Here is a 22,544-nt window from a genome sequence, read left to right as displayed (position 1 = left end):
AATCTGGCTCCTAAATACGTCTGCACGTGTGACCTCTGGAAGAGATGTACATAACCAGTGGTCCAACTCCTTGCCCCTCTACACAGCTCAACGTACATGTTGGTGTACCTCAGTGTCTTCTTTCCCCCTTCCCAGCTGCCTCTAATACTGGTTTTATCAAATACCTCTTCCATTCTTTGGACAAATCCTCGTGGTCAACCCTTTTGTGCTCTTGGCTTCAGAACTTGGAAGGTAAAGCTACCATTTTCATAAAGACCTGGCCGCCCACCCCCCCTTGCAGTTGTTGTGAGACTGGTCTATGTTTTGGATGGTTTACATGACTGGCCTGGAAAGTGAAGCCAAAGGAATTCCCAATGAAAATGCTTTCATCTTGAGCCAAGAAGCCTGAGTAACTTTGAGTTGGGAATGACCATAAGTACTTGTCTCAGAAATCTGAAGTAGCCCTAAGATTTGGTTTTCACTTTCTGGTGTGATGTGAAAGCAATGCTGCTTGCCCAATTAATTGGTGGTAGAGGAAAATCCATGCAAACACCTGAAATGAAAGTCATTTGTATGTGAACTTCCTGCTTTCTTTGAAATTCAAAATTCTGAGGATGAATGAGTATATTTGGCCCCAACTTGTATGTACAGAGGCTCTTAAGATATGAAGGCAACTGCGATGTTTTAAAGGAGCCGTTAACTGTCTCAGATAAAAACAACTCTTGGATGATTTTATAGTCCAAAATTCTTGACAATGAGTGTCATTTAGGAAGTGATACACATGTGTGTACTTTTGAAAAGAGGAAGTGGGCATCGAGACTTTTTAGTTTAGTGGATTGGGGAGGGCATTGTTGGTACTACATTGGCACAGCAGTTATGCAAATCGGGGGACTGGGCTGATTATAGTAGAAACAAGAGACCAAGAAAATAAGACTTGAGATACAGTTTAGATTTCAAGACAACGATTTATCTAGGACTCTTTCTTGTAAGGGGCAAATGGACAACAAATTTCAAGTGTGGCCAAAAGGGGCATAATTCTAAACTTTTATGTTTTATTTTTTATTATTGGATTTACCCCTTCCCTCTAATGCATTAATTTGCATTTCCTGAGTGATTCTTGCCTGAGTGTTTGGGGGAGATAGGCTTCAGATCAGCTTGGGAAGTAGAGGAAACTCAAATGAGGTTTTTAATTGTTTACATATTGCTTGCAAAACTCATAAAACCTCAGTTGTTCAGCCCTTTCAAGGCTGCCTTTGCCAAACCCCTTCTAGGCCTCAGACCTCCTGGGGGCGGGCCTGCCTCAGAGCTTCACCGGGTCCCACTGGGGACTGCAGAACATAACATCCTCATGGGAAACTGCAAGTCCCTGAAAGGCACACCGGGGGTTCTCTACCTCTGGCTCTCACAGAGGCGATAGCACCAGGAGCTGCTTGGCAAACGGGTTCCAGGCACCAAAATGCCATCGTGGAGGATGTGGCCATCGTGGGAAGGCCTGCAGCAGAGGCACCCTGGTCTGCAGATGCTGCCTGGTTTCCTGGGCCGTTCATTGAAACGTCCACGTCCCCAGTCCGCACGTTCGCCTCTCCGGCTCTTGGCCTCGGGTCCGGGAAGTGAAAACTGCTGTCTCCCTAAAGACCCAGCACCCCAACTTGCAGTGTGGTCAGACTGTTTGGGAACTCCGAAAAGGCCCGTGTTCTGTTTTCCTCCCACTCTTAGTTTAGCCAGAACTGCAGGGAGATGGATTTATTCCTCCCATACGAAATATCCCCACACCGATTATTGCTCCTGAGGCATTTATTACTTCCCTTAAAAAAATTACTTAGCCTGACAGAGTCGCCTGGAGTTCCATTTTCAACCTGATTTGCATCGGAGACAATGACACATCTTAAAATCAGCCTTCTTAAGCAGCAGGGACGGGAGTCCTTCACATCACTGGAAAGAGGAAGCGGATGCTTTGTGATAAACAGGAAAGTCCTCCCTCGCTGTTGCCTGTAAGAGTCCACACCGTTTTCACCTTGAACCCTCACATCTGAATTGCTCCCAAGGTGAACCCCTGGTTGTCTTTCAAATGCCATTTCTAATACATGGGGGGTGCTCTGTGACCTAAAAAGCCCCCTCATAAGGTGAGAGAACACGTCATTACAGACTGTAATTTCTACTGAGAACTAACAGACATCTGGAAGGAAGTAACCTTATGAGGCAGAAAATTAAAGAACTCACTTCCAGCCTTGTCTGTGCACTACCAGAGTCAGGATACACGCCACTATTTTCTGCAAAGCCAGAAAGCAAATAAGGTATTGATTGAATATAAAAGAAGAGAGACTGTGGTAGTAAATAATCATGAAGGAAGTTTGAATGGCTAGTCTGGAGGGTGAAAATAAAACTGCCTTTCACTAAGTATCGCTTTTCTACCTTGTGCTCTTGTACAGTGTGTGAGGAAGTGGATTCAGTAGTCCTAAAAACAAGGGCCGTGTTACAAACATAGGCAGAGCATTGTTATAGAATAGGGGGATGGACGGAGAGAAGGACGCTCGGGCAAAGCATTTCTTATGGCCAATTAATTCGTCCTGGTGAATCATTTCCTACCAAGGCTACTAAATGAAAGACCTTTTGGACTCTCAGAAATTAGGAGTGAGACGTTCTTTTCATTCTGCACAGCTAGACCATAATTCATAAATTATTTAATATAATACTAATTTATACCAACCACTGACTATAAGTCTCAATTAAAATATCCTGAAAAACTCATTACCCATCAACCTGCTTCATAAGAATGTGTCATATCCTATTTAGAAAAAAATAAATGAACGTCAGTGCAAAAGGTAATCGCGTTTCTAAGCATCAGAATTCAGCTGGGGTGGTAATAGTCAAAGCCTCGTGCTGAGGATTGCAGACACCCAAGGCTCTTCCAGTTGGACCCCAAAGTGGTCTCCTGTAGTCACTTGATAAATATTTGTGTTTCTGACATTATAGTAAAATCCAAGTTCTTGTTTCTGGAATGAATTGATTGTTGGCTCATGACAAATCTTATTTTGACCTTATCCAGTTTCTGCCCCAGTGGCTAAAGGAAGATATAGACTGGGGGTTAGGATTTAAACTAAACTGAAGAGGTCCATGAAGTGAAAAAGGGTGAGTCACTGACCTAGAGAAGATTTTCTAGAGGGAAGAGGCACAGCCTCTAGAAGTGTGGGTTGGTGGTTAAGAACACAGGGTTTGTCTTCAGAGACCTGGGTTTGTGTTCCAGCTCTTTCTTAAAGGACTATGGCTGTCCTTGTTAAGGACTTGCATTAGTTATGGTAATGCTAGCTATGGTAACAAAGAGATTCAATGCAGTATAATGGCTCAAACATAATCAGAGTTTTTCTCACTTCTGCAACCGTATGGGGCAAACCCTACTGGACAGCAGGCAGCTCTCTTCATGCAGTGGACTCAGGGACCCAAACTCCTTCCATATTGTGGCTCTGCCTTCTGCTAGGTCCTTGTGATAGCAGCTGGTGCAAGGAGAAAAAGAAACCATGGAGAAGGCAGACCCCTTCTTCAAAGCCTTGGCTAGAATCAAGACACATCACACTCACTCTGTTGATGAAAATCGGTCATGGGTCACATCTAAATGCAAATGGATGGTGGGTGGGAAATGTAGTCCCTGTTTGTTTAGCCACTTCCCAGGGACAACTATGTAACTAAGAACATGGTGGAGAGGGATGAATTTCAGTAGATGGCTAGCTATACCCTCCATAGGGCTGTCTGTCAGAGACAGCAGAGATGACATTCTGTGGAAGGAAAGTCTCCAGGATCATAGATCAAAAATTTTGAGAGGGGAGGGACTTAAGAAGCATCAGCCAGTCACGGGGTTTCAAGCTTGAAAACGATGAGATTAAACCTAAGTGAAAATCAGGCTGAGGGGCTCCTCTGGCAGCTGAGAGAAGAGGTGTCAGGCATCAGGAAGAGTAGGGTCCACCAGCTAGTGGAAGTGTCAAAAGGGTGGGTCCCAGGCTTCCCTGGTGGCGCAGTGGTTGAGAGTCCACCTGCCGATGCAGGGGACACGGGTTCGTGCCCCGGTCCGGGAAGATCCCACATGCCGCGGACCGGCTGGGCCCGTGAGCCATGTCCGCTGAGCCTGCGGTCCGGAGCCTGCGCTCCGCAGCGGGAGAGGCCACAACTGTGAGAGGCCCGCGTACCGCAAAGAAAAAGGGTGGGTCCCAATGATCAGGGTTTCTCTTCGAGAGAAAACTCTGCGTTCTGTGCTGAGGGCTATCATTACAAAGATGGTTGAGGTTTGCCTCTACCCTCAAACAGGAAATAGAGAAAAATCTGTATTCAGGAAGCAGATGACAATCCTTGGAGGCTAAGTTGCACGTGTGCGCGCGCGCGCGTGTGTGTGTGTGTGTGTGTGTGTGTGTAATAGAGAGAAACAGTTGCATCAAGGAAGTAACACCTGTGCTCTAGCAATGAGTTGGTGTTAGTCAGATAAGGGGAGTTGGTCTAATTTTAAGAAACTAAACTTCTCTTCAGTAGACTCACCTGGTCTTCCCTACCTTAATTAGCTCTCTGTAGTTTGAAGTATCTAAACAAATACCAAGTAATGTTTAAAGAAAAAAATGAGGTCATCACAGAATTAAAGCCCATGGAGATGTAAGTACAAGCATGTTTATTGCATCGCTGTTTTTAGTGGCAGAGATCTGGGAAGATCCTTCATGTCCATCAGTAAAGGGAATGACTAATAAAAGTATGTTCCAGCATACTGGGCATTACTATACAGCTGTTAAAAAGAATGGCTTAGGTCTGTATGTACTGACCTGGAAGGGTGTCCACGGACAAAGCAGGTTGCAAAGCACTGAGTTTTCTGTGCTCCCACCTTTGCATAAACAAATTGAAACACAAAACCTGTATGTGTGTATCTGTTTGTATAAGTGTGGAGAAAGGTGTGTGAGAATACACTCTAAGTATTAACATCAGTATCTGGAGGAGGGAGGGGGGCTTGAAGATTGAAGTGAACTTTTCCCTTAAGCATCTGTTTTGTAAGTTAATGATTAATAAACAAGAAAAAGCCTACAAGGATGTGTTAAACCTCAGAAACTGGTAAAATACAGAATGCCTCCTCTACCCAAACTGTGATCATTTACTTCTCCTGTCAACAATTATTGGGTATCTACTGGGTGCCAGTGCTTTCACGGACACTGTTTTATTCAATCTTTAGAATAATCCCAAGAGATCTTATTTGCAGAAGGTAAAATAACGTAGAGCTTTAGTAACTTGCTTAAGGTCAAATCACTAGGAAGATGGTAGAGTCAGCATTGTGCCCAGTCCCTTCTGGCTCCAAAGCCTGTGCATTCTTGCTTACACCTCTCTCTTAAAATTGGGAGGATAGGTGGCCCTATTTTTTAACTCAGGAATTCTAGCATCTAACTCAGCCAGGTAAACTAGTGAGGGTGCTAATTAATGTATGGAAGGGTGATCTACAGCAGATAAGAATCCTGTTGGGAATAATCCCAGTCCTTGCTGAAAAAGCTAATCAAAGGGGCTGGAAAGACCCAATTTTGAAAGAATCCCCTTGGAGGTGAGTCACTTGGTGACATCTCTACCAGAGGCAGGGAAGTGTGAAAGGAACATGGGTACACTGGTATAATCTCCTTTGATGGTCTTGGGGTGGTGGGAAGAACTGCTCTTCTTTCAGCTGGCTTTGCCCCCAGAAAGTGTTTTGAGGGGCGCTTGTGGGTGTAATCTCACTTCCTTCCTTCTCGAGTTAGGGCTCTTCACTTATAATTATGGGTTTCAGACAACTGAAGCATTTCGAGGCCATGGATTTCTTCAGAACATATTTCAAGCCAGAGAGGCAGCATTGCTTAAGACAAAGAGAAAACTCATTTCTAAATTCTTATTGGAGTTGGCAGTTCTGGCAAGGATTTAAAAAATGAAGATCATCTTTCTTGGTGGGCTGAGTTTTAGCGTCAGGATTTCAGGTTACAGATGTCACTGTAGGAGGTTTCGGTCACGTTACCACTCTCACTCGGGCTCAGGCATTTTCGTGGCACTCTTCCTAGGTTGGCTTTCCCCCAAAGTTCCAAATTAATAGGAATATATTTCAATGAGAAAAAAAAAAAGATACTAAAAAATGATTTAAGAAAAGCTAAAAAAGAAGGAAGTCCAAGGTAGTGGTTCTTTACATTAGTGTCACCAAGGGACCTTTAAAAAATCCTGGACCAATTAAATCAGTGTCTATGGGGGTGGGACCCAGGCCCCCGTGGTTTCTAAAGTTCCCCAAGTGATTCCACTGTGTCGCTGAAGATGAGAACCGCTGGCTTAGTGACCAATATTCTCACCCAGCTGAAGCAACAAAGCTCCACTAGCTGTGCCTAGATTTTCAGGGCTGGGGTCACCCCAGGGGAGCACTGACAGCTGGTGCAGGACTTCGGGGCTCAGTTAGAGACCTTGGTGCAAAGAGGACTTCGGGCTCCACCCTTCAGCCCAGTGGCGAGCAACCTGTCCTGTTCCGTAGCCAACTGTCGAAAACCAAAATATATTTATGGGCTGCATTATTTTTCTATTCCGAATGAAAATAACTTGATTGAAGCCCATAAAGAAATGATGAGTGTTTCAATGTAAGACGGACTATTTTACTAAAAGAAGAAGGCTATGAAAATTGGCAACTCTGAATTACTTAAAATATCTATCTGGGTATTTTTAAAAAGGGAAACTGACTAACCTTCTATCTTCAGATTACATCATGGACCTTATAGTGAAACCAGGTGGTCTGTGGGTGGTTCTGGAATGTTGATTGCTCATCTCAGCTTTAGTTTAAGGTTCTCTAATACCTGCGTGGACATTCGCTAATTACGTCGATTTTCTGAAACTCTCTACCTATTGAGGAACAGTCTGTAACCTGCTTTAGACTTGGCATTTTTCTTCACGAGACCAATAGAAGTGGTTAAAATGTGAAAAACGGCACCAACTGGCCTTGGGAAAAGTGTAAATGCAGGCATCATCTGTTCACGTGGCAAATTTGGGAAACGCAGTTTGGATGCAGTCATTGGCTCTGACAAAACCAGCAGCTATTAAATAATAAAGTATTGAAATTCCAGACTGATAACTTTCAGCAGTAACAATGCTGGCTCTGATGTGCCTGATGTTGTCATCTTTGGATCACACACACACACACACACACACACACACACTCTCCCATACTCTCCACGATCTTCTTGGCATTCCCTGCATTTCTTGTTCTCCGGAGCCCTTTGTTTCTTCACTGATAAAAGCTTCCCGGTGGGCATTTCAGTTGAGGAAGAGTGAAGAGGGAAGAAGTACAGCCAGTGTAGGGCTTGCTAGTGAGCAAAAAGACATATCCTATGAAACAAAGTTTTAATTTTTATTTTACATATTTATACATAAAACTTTTAAGGAACCCTCTGAATCCAACAGAATGTTAATAGCACATCTAAAAATGAACTTCAGGTAGTCAACATTCACAAAATGTTGAAAACTGATTAAAATATACATATTACAGAGACCTACAACTTCACTACGAGGCAGGCATGTATTTTTTGACTTGGATAGCACCGTCATTTACAGTTCTTCTTTAAAACTACAGTGAAGAATGAAAGCAGTCAAATGGTAAAATACTGCTCCAACTCAGAATCTCTAAACAAATAAAAATAAAGTTAAAACTACCCTCTTTGATTAACCATGATTTGGGATGGTGTAAGTACTGTACATTTTTTGTAACAATATTTTATTAAAATGCCTGATATTTAGTGGCACAGTAAAAAAATTAAAATAAATTAAGAAGCAAAGGCCAATCACTGGACGTTAAGCTTCAGACATTATCGATGACTAACACTGATATTTGTTTGTTTCTATGCCACCTTTAGCAACAGCATTTTTACAACCACAGAAGCAAAATAAATTCTAGCTTGTCCTCTGGTTGGATGGCTTCTTTTCACTTTGCAGGCATTTTCTCGGCCATGTGCTTCTGCTGACTCTCAGCGTGTCTGTAAAATGAATAATACAATTATTTAGCGCTAAGGAGAAAGCCAAACTGCTTTCCCATCAACAGCTAAGACATCCTCCAAACGGAGGCTCGGAGTTACTCATAGTGAAATCAAGAGACTCAAGAAACGGTACTTCGTTCAAATGGATTCGCCCTCTTCCAAGTTTTATATTCTATGTACGATTCCTTTTATTTAGTAAGCCACGGGATTAACCTGAGACATGTAGAGGTCACATTCCTTTGAGAAGAAAAGTGCCGTGTTTAAAAATGAAAAGAGAAAAGTAACTAGGATAATTTATTCAACACATGTTTAATATGTGCCTTCTCTGTGCTCCGGGAGCTGGGGATTCGGTGGTGAGCAGTGATCTTTGTTCTCATGGAGTATATATTGTAATGGAAAGAGACGAGCAAGGAACAGACAGCAAGCAAGGAGAGAGCAGATAGAAGATTAAGTGCTAAGCAAAAAGTCAAAACAAGGTGTTGTGACAGAAAGTAACTGCACGACTACTTTATCCAAACACGCACATAGATGCAAATCTAAGTATTAACAGGGCTCTTGTTAATAATACAATAGTTCAGTTTTATTCTTACAAAGGCTAATGTCTTCCAAACAAACGGTAGGCCTTTGTGGTTGTCAAGATTTCCCACATTTGCATATTGTTTCCCCCTCAGTTAGTCCCAAGGGCATGATCACGGCAGTGAGCGGGCCACAGGGTGGGGTGAGTCTTACTCATCAAGCCCTATTACGGCCTGTGAGCCCAAAGTTGGGCTAACCAGCAGCTGGCCAGTGGAGATGAAGTGGGAGGAATGGCTAAGCTGCTTACATCACTCGATCGGGCACTAAGTAAACGTCTTCCCAGGGAGTGGCAGGGTCTGAAGGCTGCAAGAAACAAATGTTTTGAAGGAGGATCTTAGGAAATTATAAATCTGGCAAGAGAAAAGCATCTAAGGGTGTGGTTTTCAGCTGTCATCAAAGGTCCAGGGGCAGTTTCTGGGTGCTGCCTAGCCTTGGGTGGTCAGTGACATCAAGTTTAAACTCACTGGTATTATGCAGAATGTCTCCCATCTGTGTTACAGGGCAAATACATTCAGAAACAGAGAAGTGACAGCAGCGTCCCTGCCACATGCAGCAGCCCACAAAGAATATTCTGATATTCATTTACCAACAAAGGGACTCAGGAAAAAGACATCAATAGCACCCTATTCCTAAAAAAGAAATTATGCCTTCTAGCAGACCATCTTTTTTTTTTTTTAACATTTTCATAAAGTAGCTCATGGGCCTCACTTGAACAAATTCAGCTCAAGAAATATTTTGATGCCCAGTGACTAAGATTCCGTGGTAGCTAATTAAAGTGTAGTTTCTTATAGCAGTTTTAAAATATGTATCTGTGTGTGTGTGTGTGTGTGTGTGTGTGTGTGTGTGTACGTGCATACAAACAACAAGGGGTTTTCTGAGACAGAAGGAAAGAACAGGCAGGCAAGAGCTTCAGAAAATATTGAAAGCTGGGTGTTATTTTGAGACATACATACAAGGGTGAATTTCATTAAAATTGTAAACAAAGGAGGGAAAGGGTTTCCGATCATAAAACCAAAAGGTTCTCGTCAACTATTTATAAAGTCTTTACTAGGATTTATTTCACTCAAGCTCCACAAGGACTTCTTTTTATCAACAGTCCCTATTGAGGACCTACTACGTACTTGGCAGGCCCTGTATTAGGTTCTGAGGACACAGCAATGAATGAAAATAGTGTTGTCTCTGCTTTCAGGGGGCTTATAGCCAGGTTGGTTGTAAACCATATAACACAATAGGATTAGCCTCTACTTGGGAGGGATGCCATGCTGCCAGGAGCACAGAGGGCCCTACATCAGTCTTGGGGGATCAGGGAGCACTTCTCCAAAGAGGTATCTAAACCCACGGTTTTCAAATTAGGCTGTGCGTTGGAATCATCTGGAAAGATTTAAAAACTCCTAATGCACAGGCTACTTCACAGAATAATTAAATCAGAATCTCTGGGAGTGAGACCCAGACATCAGTATTTTAAAAACTCCCCAGGTGGTTCCAATGTGCAGCCAAAATTGAGAACCACCGATCTGAACTGACACCTGAATGGTAGGAGCTGCACAGGTAAAGGGAATAGGTGAACAGGGCTTCCCAGCGGCCAAGCGCTTGGCCTTCTGGGATCTGGCTGCAAAACTCTGGCACTGCAACCTTTAGGGAAGTTTAAGTATCCTTAGGTCCCTCCATGAGCAAAATTCTATTTCTGCAGCCAGGAATGGGCATAGAAACTTCTCCCCACCTGCTCTAATTTAAAGGGTTCCTCCAGTACCTTTAAATTAGTGGCTCCTCTCCTTTGAACCCCATGGTTCTGCCCACCCTGTCTCCCATGATCACACCATCTGAAGGGATAAGCAAAATTCACTGCAAACCTAAGTAATAGCCTAACATTCTGAGAGAAGGGAGGAGCCTCTGAATGTCGTCTTAGCAACGAGGGGTGCCAACGCTGCTCTGAGGGGCAGAGAAACGGTCTCTGTTATCATAGGCAAGCCACAGAATTGACGAAAGAGTCTATATATTTTTCAGAAGATGCATGTCCTGGTTGTATATTTCACTACTGATTTCCCATAATCTTAATCCCTATATGCAAAGCTGTTAGCGTAACAAAAAGGCAGGTGTCTTACAATTGTTGGTGCAGTGCCCGAATACGGCTGTAGGGGGCAATAATAGTATTTGAGTGTTACTATATTTCACATGCAGGCAAATATGCTAAGACGGTATGAGAAGACCTTCTGGGTTTTTGGGTTTTCGTTTTTTTGTTAGGGGTGAGGCAATATAACATCCAAAGCGTACAAAACAGAGTGCTGCCCATAGGTCTTTAAAAACTAACTTAAACATAGTTCTGCAGCATTTATTTTGCTACCCGAGCTATTTTTATAACACTGCATTTAGAAAAATATTTTACCCAGTGTTACACACTGAGAAGTGGTCCCTGTGGTGAGTGCTGAGAGCATTTTCACTACATATGTTTTCAAACTTCTCCTGGATGGTTCTGGATCATGTGGTTAATTCCTTATGTTACCGTGACAAGCAGTTTTCTTTCTCTCCTTGGGAGCTTCTACTCTCTGAATACCATTTCTGGGATTAATAGTAACTGTTGCCTTGTGGTTTAAAGACTTCCTATAAACTGTCTCAGACAAGGCGGCATCGTAAATACAGTACAGGATCATAGGAATGCTCACGGTATTTCATATACTTTATATATTTATGGTGAGAGGCCTTTCCACAAGGAAAACTATGAAGAAATGCAAGATCTTGACCAGCATTAGCCTAGTTTCCCTATGCCCCAGGGAAGGAAGCATTCTTTACCTCTTTACAGACAGGCGCTCGGAACCAGGCCCAGCTAGAAACTCAAGTCTTGGAGTCTCCCCATGGTGAGAGCAATCTGGTGGCGCTGGTGCTGTGGAAAGATGCCAGTGTCCTTGCCTTCCGGGCATGGCAGATGCGATCAAGAGTCAGGTCATATAACACCAAGTGCCACTTGGTGGTACCCACCACGTGCTGGAATCGTGCCAGCATGGAATGGCTTAGGGACGACTCTCAAGGGGACAGTCCTTCAGGATAATGTCCTTAGGCCAGAATTGCTGACCTGATTTAAGTGGGGGTGGATGAAGTTCTAATGCACTTACAATCCATCACTAGGGGAGGATGGTTGTGAAGAAGCCATGCATTTGGATGGGAGCAGTTTTGGCCGCTTCCCCTCCATCTAAACAGCTGACACCAGCAGAGATTAGGCGAGTTACTGATGGAAGTAAGGAAAGAAGTTCTCTAGAGCTCGCTCTTGCCTTAATTCTTAGACTTCCAACCATCCCAGGCTTCCTTCCTTCTTTGCAAAGATGAGGCACCACTGACCTGGTCAGGTCCTCGATGTCCACCAGCATGGCGTCTTGCTCTGTGTGCAGCTCATCTCGTATGAGGAGCAGCTGGACCAACTCTTCATTCAAGCCTGGGGCAAAGAAACGAAAGCATTTAGAAACAGGTAAAATTGCATCTAAGTCAGGACGTGAAACCACTTATGCACCATTACGTACGTACGATAGACACAAACATATACACAAACAGTTAAACATAGCAGGAGACTCTTTTTGCTAAAATGTAGAGTTCTTACATTAGCTTCTCATAAGCCCAGGAGAGGTCACCAATCTGAGAGCACGACTAGCTTGCATACTTATAGAAGTGTTGACAGAAAAGGAGTACAAAGTATATCCAATTACATTCACATGAGAGTGGGAAAAGAAATTGTTAGCCGTTAGGAAAACAGCTTGTTAGAAGAAGCGGGATTTTGTTTTCAAGAAATGTGAACGCGGAAGTCTGGGGCACGTTAAGTTTTCCACCGTTCATCTTCAGGGTGCTCCTGCCACACGGAGAGCTGGGGGGGCCACTGCACCCGACAAGAGCCCCATCAGACCCCCCCAGCTGGGGAGGAAGGCACCTTGAGGATGCTCAAAGGCTCCTCGGGGTCGAGGCGAGGAGCCTACGTGCAGGTTGTTCTAGGAAACAGTAATATCTAAAGCTGTGTGAGAACCAGATGTGTAAGACCTGAAGAAACAACCCCTGAGTTCTCTGGACAATGGGTGCTGAGGAAAGTATTCTTCAGGATTTCTACCGGGCATAAAATAGATGGAAACATAACTAGTCTTCCTGAAATCAGTGTACTGGGTTTAATTTGGCTTCTGCCATTGAAAAATATAAACAAGCAGGGAGCTCTCTCTTGCTTTTCCCCCCTCACATCAGCTAAGAGTGAAAGCTTCTAGGTCTGGACATGTGGACACATGAGGGATAGCATTCATTCAGCAAGAGCTCTGGGCCCAGAAATCAAAGAAAGGAAGGGGGTATTCAGCGAGGTCCTCCTTGGAAATGTTTTCAGAGATCCTGACCTCAAATGATGCATTTGTCTGCCTTTAGTTCAGATTAGTTTTCAATTTAGAAAAGGACCAAAAAAGTCATACAAAGAGGTCTAAAACTCCATCTACTCCTGAAAAGGACTAGCTGGCAATGTTATCATTTAAAAGTCTAAGAAGGATGTTTCAGTGGTAAAAGATCAGAAAGCCTTTTAAGTCCTTAATTCCTAGTAATTTATGCTCAACTAAAATTAAAATGTAGTAGAATTTTTTAAAAGCCTGTGAATCTATGGTTTCCTAATTAAAATGTTAAATCCTTTCTCTTGATTTTAAAATGCTGAAGGTATTAACTTGTCACTGAATACATCCAATTTTACTTTTTCTAGTGGGTTCTTAGGGTAGCTTTTTATACTAGTACTCAGTAGGGTGCCTGCATAGTGTGTGGGAATGTCTTTTCTGTATGAAGTTTTAAATTTTTTATTATGGACATTTTCAAAGAGATACAAAAGGAAAGAGAATTGTTTAAGGAATCCCCCTGCCCCATGCATCCAGCCAGCTTCAACAGTTATCAACTCATGGGCAGTCTTGAACTCATCTATCTCCCCTTCTCCCACTAGATCATTTGAAAGAGAATTTCAGACATCATATTATTTCATCTGTAAATGCTTCAGTATGTGTCTCTAAAGACAGGTCTCTTTTTAAAAAAAATTTAACATAACCACAATACCTTTATTGTACCTGAATAGGTAAATACATCTAGTTGGTTTGCATTTGGTTGGCATGTCTCTTAGGTGGTTTTAATCTATCAGCCTACGGACTTTATGGACTTGTATGTTCCAGAGGCTGGCGGGCTCGTGAGTTCACCTGGGCTAAGCATGCTGTCCCAGTGAGCGAGCTCTCTCATTGGTCCAGCACCTGCCCTTCCCTGCGTAACCAATCACTTCGAGTGAATGCCACTGACCACCGGCCCTGCACACTTCCTGTGGAGGCCCTTCTTCATTCTGGGGGAAAAAGGCCCACGCCTTCTCACCCTATAATTTTCACATATCGGTCACGTATACTTTCACCACCTGGAGTCCCACAGCATAAGTCGAATAGAATTTGATGACCTAAAATGAATGTACGTGCAAGTAAAGCTGAGCGTATAACTGTATAATAAATGACTTGTAACTACGAAATTATATTCTACAAACAGGCGTTGGGAGCCAACTATATGCCAGGCACTGTGCTGGGAGCTGGGGATTTCAGACGAATAAAAAGGATCCCTAACCTCTGTGAACCTTGAAAAAGTCTTAAAGTTTCTCAACATTTTACAGTAAAAAAAAGCAAAAACAGAAAGAGAGCGTTGTGATTCTCTTCTTTTCCTTGCAAGTACACAGGAGGACCCCAATGAAACGTACCAAGGAGCTGAACCCAGGAAATAGTACTATCCATCCCATGGTATTTTACACTTAATATCCCATTTTCCAGAGCATCTTACACTTACTTTCTATCTGGGAATGGAGATCATTGACTATCACTTGTAGCTGCCCAATAGTCATGTCTCTCAGGTCAGTGGGCTTTAAACTTCTTTTCATCAAGCATTCACTTATATGAGGCATGTGTGGCAGCTGAAGACAGAAAGGGAAGAAATGGAGGGGTGAGCTGTAAGCACACTGAACGTACGACCCAGTTTTCTCCTAAAAGACCCACCTTCATTCATCCACTTCAGGTTCCTTGCTTAAAAGCTTTCCCCATCTGACTTTCCCAATGTGAGGCCCTCCATATATGCACATCATCTGAAACACTATTGGCATCAGAATGGGACACTACTCAAATATGGACTGGTCTACGACTGAGAGTCAATTATTATATCCACAAATGAATTACCAGGGAGCTCAAGTAATGTCAATGACATGGATAAAATTAATAATATCAGCTACTTATTAACTTATAGCATGGTACAAGCACTGTGCTAAGTGCTTTGACTACTTTTTCCACAATCGTGCTCTGACACAGTTATTATTATTATACCCATTTTATAGATGAGAAAACTGAGACGTGTCCAGAGCCCCACAGTAGGTCAATGGCAGAGCTAGTCTTAAGCTCCAAAGCCCAGGGCTCTCATCCACTCTGCCATACTGTCTTCATTGAAAAGGGGGGAACATGAGCTAAAGCAATAGTGAGTTTGCCATAGCAATGGGTTCTTAAACTGAGAGTGCTTTAAAGGAATTAAAATATTCCCATGACAGATAATACTGCCCCTAAGAAACACAGTAGATATGAATCAAGAGCAAAGTTTACTTTTGTGAGTGAAATCTGTTGCGTGTGTATCCTTCAGTGATACAGTAGGAAGGAAAAAGAAACAGACTTAAATGTTTCTCAATGACAGTACGTTTTACACACTGCCTTGTAAAAACCCAAGTTTGCATAACTCTGGGAAAGGACTGGGACAGCCTCAACCATTTGCAGCCACCAAACCCTCGTTTGCATTTCAGCGTTCGCTGCTTACAAGATCAGCGACGGGAGACTTCTTCCTGTTCTGTTTTTCCACTTCTACTTGCATTTTGGCCATTGGTTTGGCCATGGCAAGGGCCATTTTGGCTTCGGCTTGCAATTTCTTTTGCCTTGTGAGGAAATCCATGTCATCCAGGGATTCGGATTCCTCTTCAGTAGTGTCTCTATCGGAATAGGAAGAACTCTGTTTGCTCTGTGAAGGGAAAAAGAGCAGCCCTGAGCTTTGCGTGCCGGGTACCATCTTTGGAGCTGAGCTTACAGTCTTCCCTGAGCCCTCTCTCAAAGCAGCCAAGGGTTCCCTCCACCAAGGGACTCAACTCTTGATGTGATTTGTACCCATCGCAAGTAACGTTTTAAAAGCTACTTTATTTCCTCAGTCAGTGATAGACTCTGATTTTAGCATAAAAAGTAACATAATTAATAATAGGGAGAATATATATTTGCAACAAACTTGAGACATTTCTTGGATTCTTACTCTCAAACCTTTCTTGAAGTGAACAGACACAGCAAAATATTTAACCCAGAGCTAAGGCGGTGCGTTGCTCCCTGGAGCGGACAGGATCTCAGATATCCTATGAAGTTCTGACGCGGCATTGCACTCAACAACCAACACGGTTTCCTATTAGTTAGTCTTCGGTAAGAAAGTCGATAGACCTCCCAGAGAAGAAAGAAATCCAGCAACAAGCACCCAGGATCATCAAGCCATCTTTTGTAATACGTGTGCAAGGAATAGTAACCAATGTTTAACCCACATTACCTTGCTGGCTTCTCTGAGCAACAGCTATGTGCTACCATTCCCACCCCTGCCTGGACCCCATCCCCTGCCTTTTAAAATGTGTCCCATTGTTAGTCTGCACTCATATTTCTAAGCCCAGTGGGGAAGGATTGGTATATAGTGTATTTTCTTTTATAATTTTTAGGGCCTATGTGATTTCTCTTACGATTTAGTATGAAAGTCGTCTCTAACTTTAACAGAGCTTACGTATCCTTCTTGGATCACAGTTTTGCTTTTTCAATCACTGTCACATTTTAGGAGCATGCCATGTCAAGAAATGTCAGGAGACACCGCTTTTTTAACCTCTGACATGTTTGTTTCTGACTAACAACAGAAAAGAAGCTAAACGACCAGGAGAGCACACTCTGAGCCTCAGTGGCCGCTTCGGGACTCACCATGGGAGACAAGGGGGTGTCCAAGCTCGTTTCGGTCTTGCTGTCATCGGCATCGCTGTCCTTATCGCTGCCGCTGTCGTTGACAAAGCATATCTGCAGGTTCATCCCACTCTGCAGGCTGGGCAGAAGGAAACAGGACACGAATTCCATTCAGCTGTTTGTCATCTGGTAGCAACCGAAAGAACTGCCTGATTTTGCTAAAGAAAGTAGTTTAATGTGTTCTTCACAGGGAGCAATGGGTGAGCAAATATTACTCTCAACTCATAAATGATAACTTTTACTAGAAGATAAGAAAGATAACTTGATAAGCTGATAAATGATAAGATGATAACTTTTAACTCATACTGTATTCGTTTTTTTTTCCACACACAAATCCACGCTGGGAGAAAAGTAATTTCAGGCCACACGGTAGCACCCAGCACAACATCAAACACATAGTTGGTACACAATAAGAACGCGTTGAGACACTGAGTTTACATTTTTTGTCGATGAAGAGGAATGGGTCCTCAGCCAAATAAGGCTGCTTGGTGTCAGCCAGTGTCCTGCCCCACGGGGACAATCCAGTTATGCTCATTAGATACAGCATCCCGGGGCCAGAGCTCGCCGAAGAAAGACTCCTTTTTATTCCCAAATAAGGTCGTCTGAAGGAAAATGTTATTTGAGGCGGTTGTCAAAAGCCAACCAAGGGAGCCCATTTATGTCATTAAGAAAAAAAACACACCAGAGGTTCACCCTCGAGAAACTTAAGGAAACGTCCAGCTTAGTCAGAAAAGCAGAATGTTGGAGCCCAAGGCTCTACAGACTGCCTTGCGTACAGAGCCTCAGAGGCAGAGATGTCTTGGGAGCTCATTATGCTTGTGCTGAATCTGGGAAGCTCCAGAGGGATGTTGCCGGAAATGTGGTCACAAAGGGCCAGCCGGCTGTGTATCTGCTATACACGCAACCAGGCTGTGGATCCAACTCTGTGTCCTAACCTTCATCTGAAGTCGAACACATTTCATTGTTGTTTGACAACAAAGTGTTTTTCAAGAAGCACTTTCTTAGCATCCCTAGTAGCCCCAGTCTGTAGGTTTAGAGAAAGAAAAGGCAGAAGGAAAACTCCTAAGCAGCAAGGGGTCATAAGGAGGCTCCTGTAAGCCAGGTTTAGGACAGGGGACACCAAATCTGCTCTGGCGTCATTATTGTCCCAGTGAGAAATGCAAAGAGCAACTCGTCTGATAGCTGACATTCCCATTTGCTTTTTTTTATTATTCAAATGGATGCTCTGCATAAATTGCTCAAATGACTCATTTAAAGCACTTTGATTGAAAACAATACAGAACTCAGAAAAAGAAAATGTACTGATTTAACACAGGCACCATCATTGTTATGGGTATGTACCGCCACCTATTGTTAACTTCTCTAATGACTGAAAGTCCCAACTTATTTTCCCCAGGAGAGAAACGCAGCCTTTCCCTCTGTAGGTCCAGTTCCATTCCCCCACTACCCTCCGGTGCAGGCAAGCAGACCGAGGCCTAGGGCGGGCCGCAGAAAGCGACAGGTTCTGCTGTGATCAGCTCAGGGTGCTTGGAATCAGTAGGACTTAGGTCTGAATCCTTACTTCTTTCCCAAGGCACATTACTTTATGAACCTCAGTTTCCTCATCTGTAAAATAGGGTGAATAATTCAGTGGTTTGTAGAAAGGATGAAAAGAGCTCAGAGATGGGCACAGGGCAGGTGCTCTGTACCTGTTCATTATCCTCCTTTCTCTACTTCCTGAAAGCCTAGACAAAAACACCCACAGAATTTTAAAGGTGATGTGACTTTGTAAAGGGACCCCTGCAGTCACCTACTTGAATACCTGGCCTGGTCACAGCAATTCCTGATGCACAACTGACTCACTGGGGGCGTCCCGAGCTGACTTTCACTGTTAGGCAGCTTGAATATTTATTGAGCTGGAATTTGTCTCCTTTTAACTTTCTATCATTAGAATATATATATTTTTTTTTCCTGGAGAAATATAATATGTTCAGGTTACCCTTTGATCCCATATAAATTAAGTTTTAAAATTTATTGTCTGTAGTTGGTAAAAAAAAAACCCAAATCAACCCATTTTTAACAATAAAACTCAAGATACATGGATCGGACAACAGTGGAAATTAAAAAAGTGCAAATTAAAAACAGACATTTTAAAGTCATATTTTAAAATAAAAAAGACATTTTAAATTAAACCTAATTCGAATCAAGGATTATGTAGTATTTCCTATTTATTGAATAACTAAAGTCTTGAAAAGAAGACACTATATACACAGATTATAAAAATATAAAATAACACATGATACCACTGCAAAATAAGGTTTAAAGCATCTAAAGATACATATTTTCATTATGAAGAAAGTCTGATCGTAAATTCTGTTGTTCTGCCCCCAAATTGACCTTTGTGCTAAGGATCAACTCAGACCTAAATCAACTATCCCATGCAGTGTTTCTAACTCAGGAAAGGCCAAGAAAAAAGAAAAGGGAAGGATTTAGTAGTCGGAGTGAAATGAAAAAACACCTCAGGTAGAAATTCAGAAAATCGCCTTAGTAACACATTATCGCCGTGGGAAACTGAGCAGAGCTTCTTACAGGGTGAGCCTTATAATTCCTTATAGCGGTAATCACCAAGAGGGTTACTCTCAGGAAAAGGAAATTATATGATATTACAGCTAATAGTTCAGCGGGGATTTTCGTACAGACATCTTAAAACGGACTCAGGTTTCAAGAAGGATTTGTTTGCCTTTAGCCTTTAAGAGGGTTTAAGATGAAGGCGGCCTTGGGGAAACTCGACCACAGCTCCCAAGCAGCGGCCAGTGCTGAGGGCCTCTGTGCCACTGGGTCCAGGAACGATAACCCCTGTTCCTGGCCCCTTCCCATCCCGAGGAGGCATGGCTGTTCTGAGGCTCTCCCTCCAGCCACTCGGAGCCCCGGTCCCTCACACTGCGGTGTCTCGCCTATAACCAGGCTATGCAGTCTGGCGAAATCCCAGCAGCCGGGGGCTAATTTGCTTGGAGCTCTCAAGCACCGTCTGAGGTGAAAACAAAACACTAACCTCTTCTTGCTAATTAGTGATATAATTTAAGGTATCCAATTCAGGGTCACTTGATGTTTGGAATGGCGTTCGGCAGAGGGCTATGAGCAAAAGGCTGCTTGATGTCTGCCTTGCCTGTGGATTTGATTACTGGAAGGTCTGCGTCCTGGTCACCCCGGAAACCTCTTCTCCTTATGCCATGAAAAACCACACTGCAGCCCAGAGTTACTGACAGGGAGCCGAGGGTATGGGGAGGGGGCTGTCATGGATGGAGAAGGCTCAGAAACGTGAAGAGATAGAGACTAAGTGTGCTTCCTGGACATCTCAGTGTGAGCGAACGTGGCTTTCTGAGTGACAGTTCCTGTTGGCCAGGATCGGGAAAGCATTTAGTTGATAGGCTGTTCAGCACCAGTGTCCACTTGGCATTTACAGTGAGGAAAACTTACTTAGAAAACACATGTGCTGACCTCCAACTACTGTCAGCAGGGATATTATGAAGATATGCTCGGAATTGAGAGAATGATGGAGATGGCAAGATCTTAACTACTAAGAGGATATCTCAAAGACCTAGCTACCTGGTGACATGGTTTGGTATAAAGACAATACCTTTTTCAAAATACAGGGACAAGACCAGTTTACTCCGTGGGAGAAGTGATGGGATGGTCTTAAAGTTTGCTGTGACCTCTAGTGGGGCAGCAGCATTGGGAATCTGGCCTTTGTCCTTGGCCTTGGGTTGCAGTGACTGGGAGTGGCCTGGTCTGACGGCCAGCTCCGAATCCCAGAACCATTTGGTGTTTTCTGATTTTAAAAACAGGAATCTCCCAGCACTAGCTTAGACCACCAGCGTCCACAGAGGAATGCTGAAGATTCTTTGGTTCTATCCCCTGCATCACGCCTTAGTTAATTTCACTTGAACGGTTACAGTGAATTTGAGTTTAAAAGTGTGTTCACTTCATTCTCTCCTTGGGCTCTACAACCACCTGTGGATTCCAGGCAAGGCAGCGGTTACTCAAAGAAGTCAGATAACTTGCCCCAGATCTGTGACAGCCTGATTATTAAAATGGTCCCAATTCTTCCCGTCTCTCTATCTGGTCCCCCTATAACAAGACTGCGGGTTCTCCGTCAAGAGGTGGAGTCTATTTCCGGACCCCTGGGCTGGCCTCCTGACTTGCCTTGGCCAACAGAATGCAGAGGAAGTGACAGTATTCCGGTTCCGAGCGCCTCCATCCGCCCACCCCCCCACTCCCCGCTGCCCCAAGGAACCGTGCCGCTGCCCGCAGAACAAGTCCAGCTCAGCCTGCTGGCAGAGGAGGGACTTCGTAGCACAGAACTCAATCGGCCGTTGTCCCAACTGAAGCCCCAGGCGCCTGACGGAGCTCAGCCAAGAGCAAGCCGTAGCGGTACCTCGCCAACCCGTAGCCAATCGATCATAGACACACGAGTAAGCCCCGTGGGAAGCCAGCTCTGATCAGCAGCGGAAATCAGTGCTTATCATCGGATGCCACCGATGTGGGTGGGTTTTTATTACACATCACCACCATGGCAACAGATAAATGGTACAAGATCACGAAGCAAGAGACTATAGGCTGGGCCTCTGGTGTTTGAATCCAGTGGCCTTTGCCCCATACTGCACTGCACTTAACCTTTGGTTTGGATATATTAGGTCTTGCCTGTGATGGCAATATAATTTTAAACACATAATGCCTCCTGTAGTTGCTTATAATTTCAAGGCAATCGTATGGTTTCCTTAAGAAACAGAGGAAACTCTGAAATGCCTATGGATTTCAAACATGCATTGCTCATCTTCTGTCCAAAACCAGTGTGGCTGTGAGAGCCTCTGGCCCTGCCATGCCATTCATTACTCAGTATTCCCAACTAGTTTGTGGCTGGGCTGTTAAAATATATTATTTCTATTTATTTTAATGAATCTCCGATGCATTATTCAAAGGCTTTCTACATAATGAATATTATCACCCATTATCTTTTCCTGTTTCATGAGAATTTCAAAGGGGACGGAATATAAAATGTGCATTGTAATTACCCAAGGGTAGCTGTAAACACATTTCATTTTTCTAAGGATTTGTCGTGAAGAAAGAACGTGGAAGCAGTTGAGGTTTGGGTAAGTTCTAGATGTACTGCGTGTGTGATGGTGTGTCTACAGAATGTGCTGAGGTGGGTTAAAATGAGGTGCTGCTATTCCTTAATAAATTGTGAAATACCTTTCCCATTTCCCAAACCTTGCTCCTTACTCTTCTTTTCCCTACTGACTGTTTTGTATTGACATTTACCATGAAAGCTACAGAATTACTATTGAAAAAAAAAAAAAAAGGAAAGGCAAAGTTTCTACTTCTCAATATTTGTTATTGTGAAAATATACTGCTATTTCTTATTTTAGTTCAGTGGGATTGTGTTAACTTTCTTTTGCTAAAGAGTGTGCAATGCATGGGATGATAATTTGACTTTTTAAAAATTTAAAAAATTTAAAAATTGAAGTATAGTTGCTGTACAATGTTGTATAAGTTACAGGTGTACAATACGGTAATTCTCAATTTTTAAAGATTATACTCCATTTATAGTTATTATAAAATATTGGCTCTATTCCCTGTGTTGTACAATATATCCTTGTAGCTTATTTTATACCTAATAGTTTGTAACTCTTACTCCACTACCCCTATGTTGCCCCTCCTGCTTCCGTTTCCCCACAGCCATCTCTCCTAGGTGCCAAAGGTGGTAACCACTAGTTTGTTCTCTATATCTGTGAGTCTGCTTCTTTTTTGTTATATTCACTAGTTTGCTGTATTTTTTAAGATTCCACATATAAGTGATATCATACAGTATTTGTCTTTCTCTGTCTGACTTATTTCACGTAGCATAATGTCCTCCAAGTCCATCCATGTTGCTGCAAATGGCAAAATTTCATTCCTTTTTATGGCTGAGCTGACTTTTTAAAAAAGAGTGATATTCACATAG

At 43.1% G+C, this 22,544-nt stretch overlaps 1 protein-coding gene across 9 annotated transcripts in view; it reads right to left on the bottom strand.

Moving 5' to 3' along the window:
• Positions 1-7,318: 7,318 nt before the first annotated feature.
• SCHIP1 (schwannomin interacting protein 1) overlaps positions 7,319-22,544 on the bottom strand; it is a 125,603-nt gene continuing 110,377 nt past the window's right edge. For 4 of the 9 annotated variants that reach the window (XM_033855420.2, XM_033855419.2, XM_073803856.1 and 1 more), the window contains 6 exons: positions 16,526-16,643; positions 15,351-15,548; positions 14,346-14,469; positions 11,871-11,964; positions 11,328-11,444; positions 7,319-7,964 (listed from right to left, as the gene is read on the bottom strand). In XM_033855420.2, coding sequence (XP_033711311.1) covers positions 7,913-7,964; positions 11,328-11,444; positions 11,871-11,964; positions 14,346-14,469; positions 15,351-15,548; positions 16,526-16,643 — 703 coding nt within the window. In that variant the 3' untranslated portion in view covers positions 7,319-7,912. The remainder of the gene's footprint in view (positions 7,965-11,327; positions 11,445-11,870; positions 11,965-14,345; positions 14,470-15,350; positions 15,549-16,525; positions 16,644-22,544) is intronic. The other 5 variants (XM_073803854.1, XM_019946321.3, XM_073803858.1 and 2 more) reach the window with 2 other exon arrangements.

This window comes from Tursiops truncatus, chromosome 4 (genome assembly GCF_011762595.2).
Source record: "Tursiops truncatus isolate mTurTru1 chromosome 4, mTurTru1.mat.Y, whole genome shotgun sequence".
Lineage (NCBI taxonomy): Eukaryota > Metazoa > Chordata > Mammalia > Artiodactyla > Delphinidae > Tursiops > Tursiops truncatus.
Note: the sequence above shows the minus strand (reverse complement) of the source record. Positions and strands in the feature narration are given on the sequence as shown.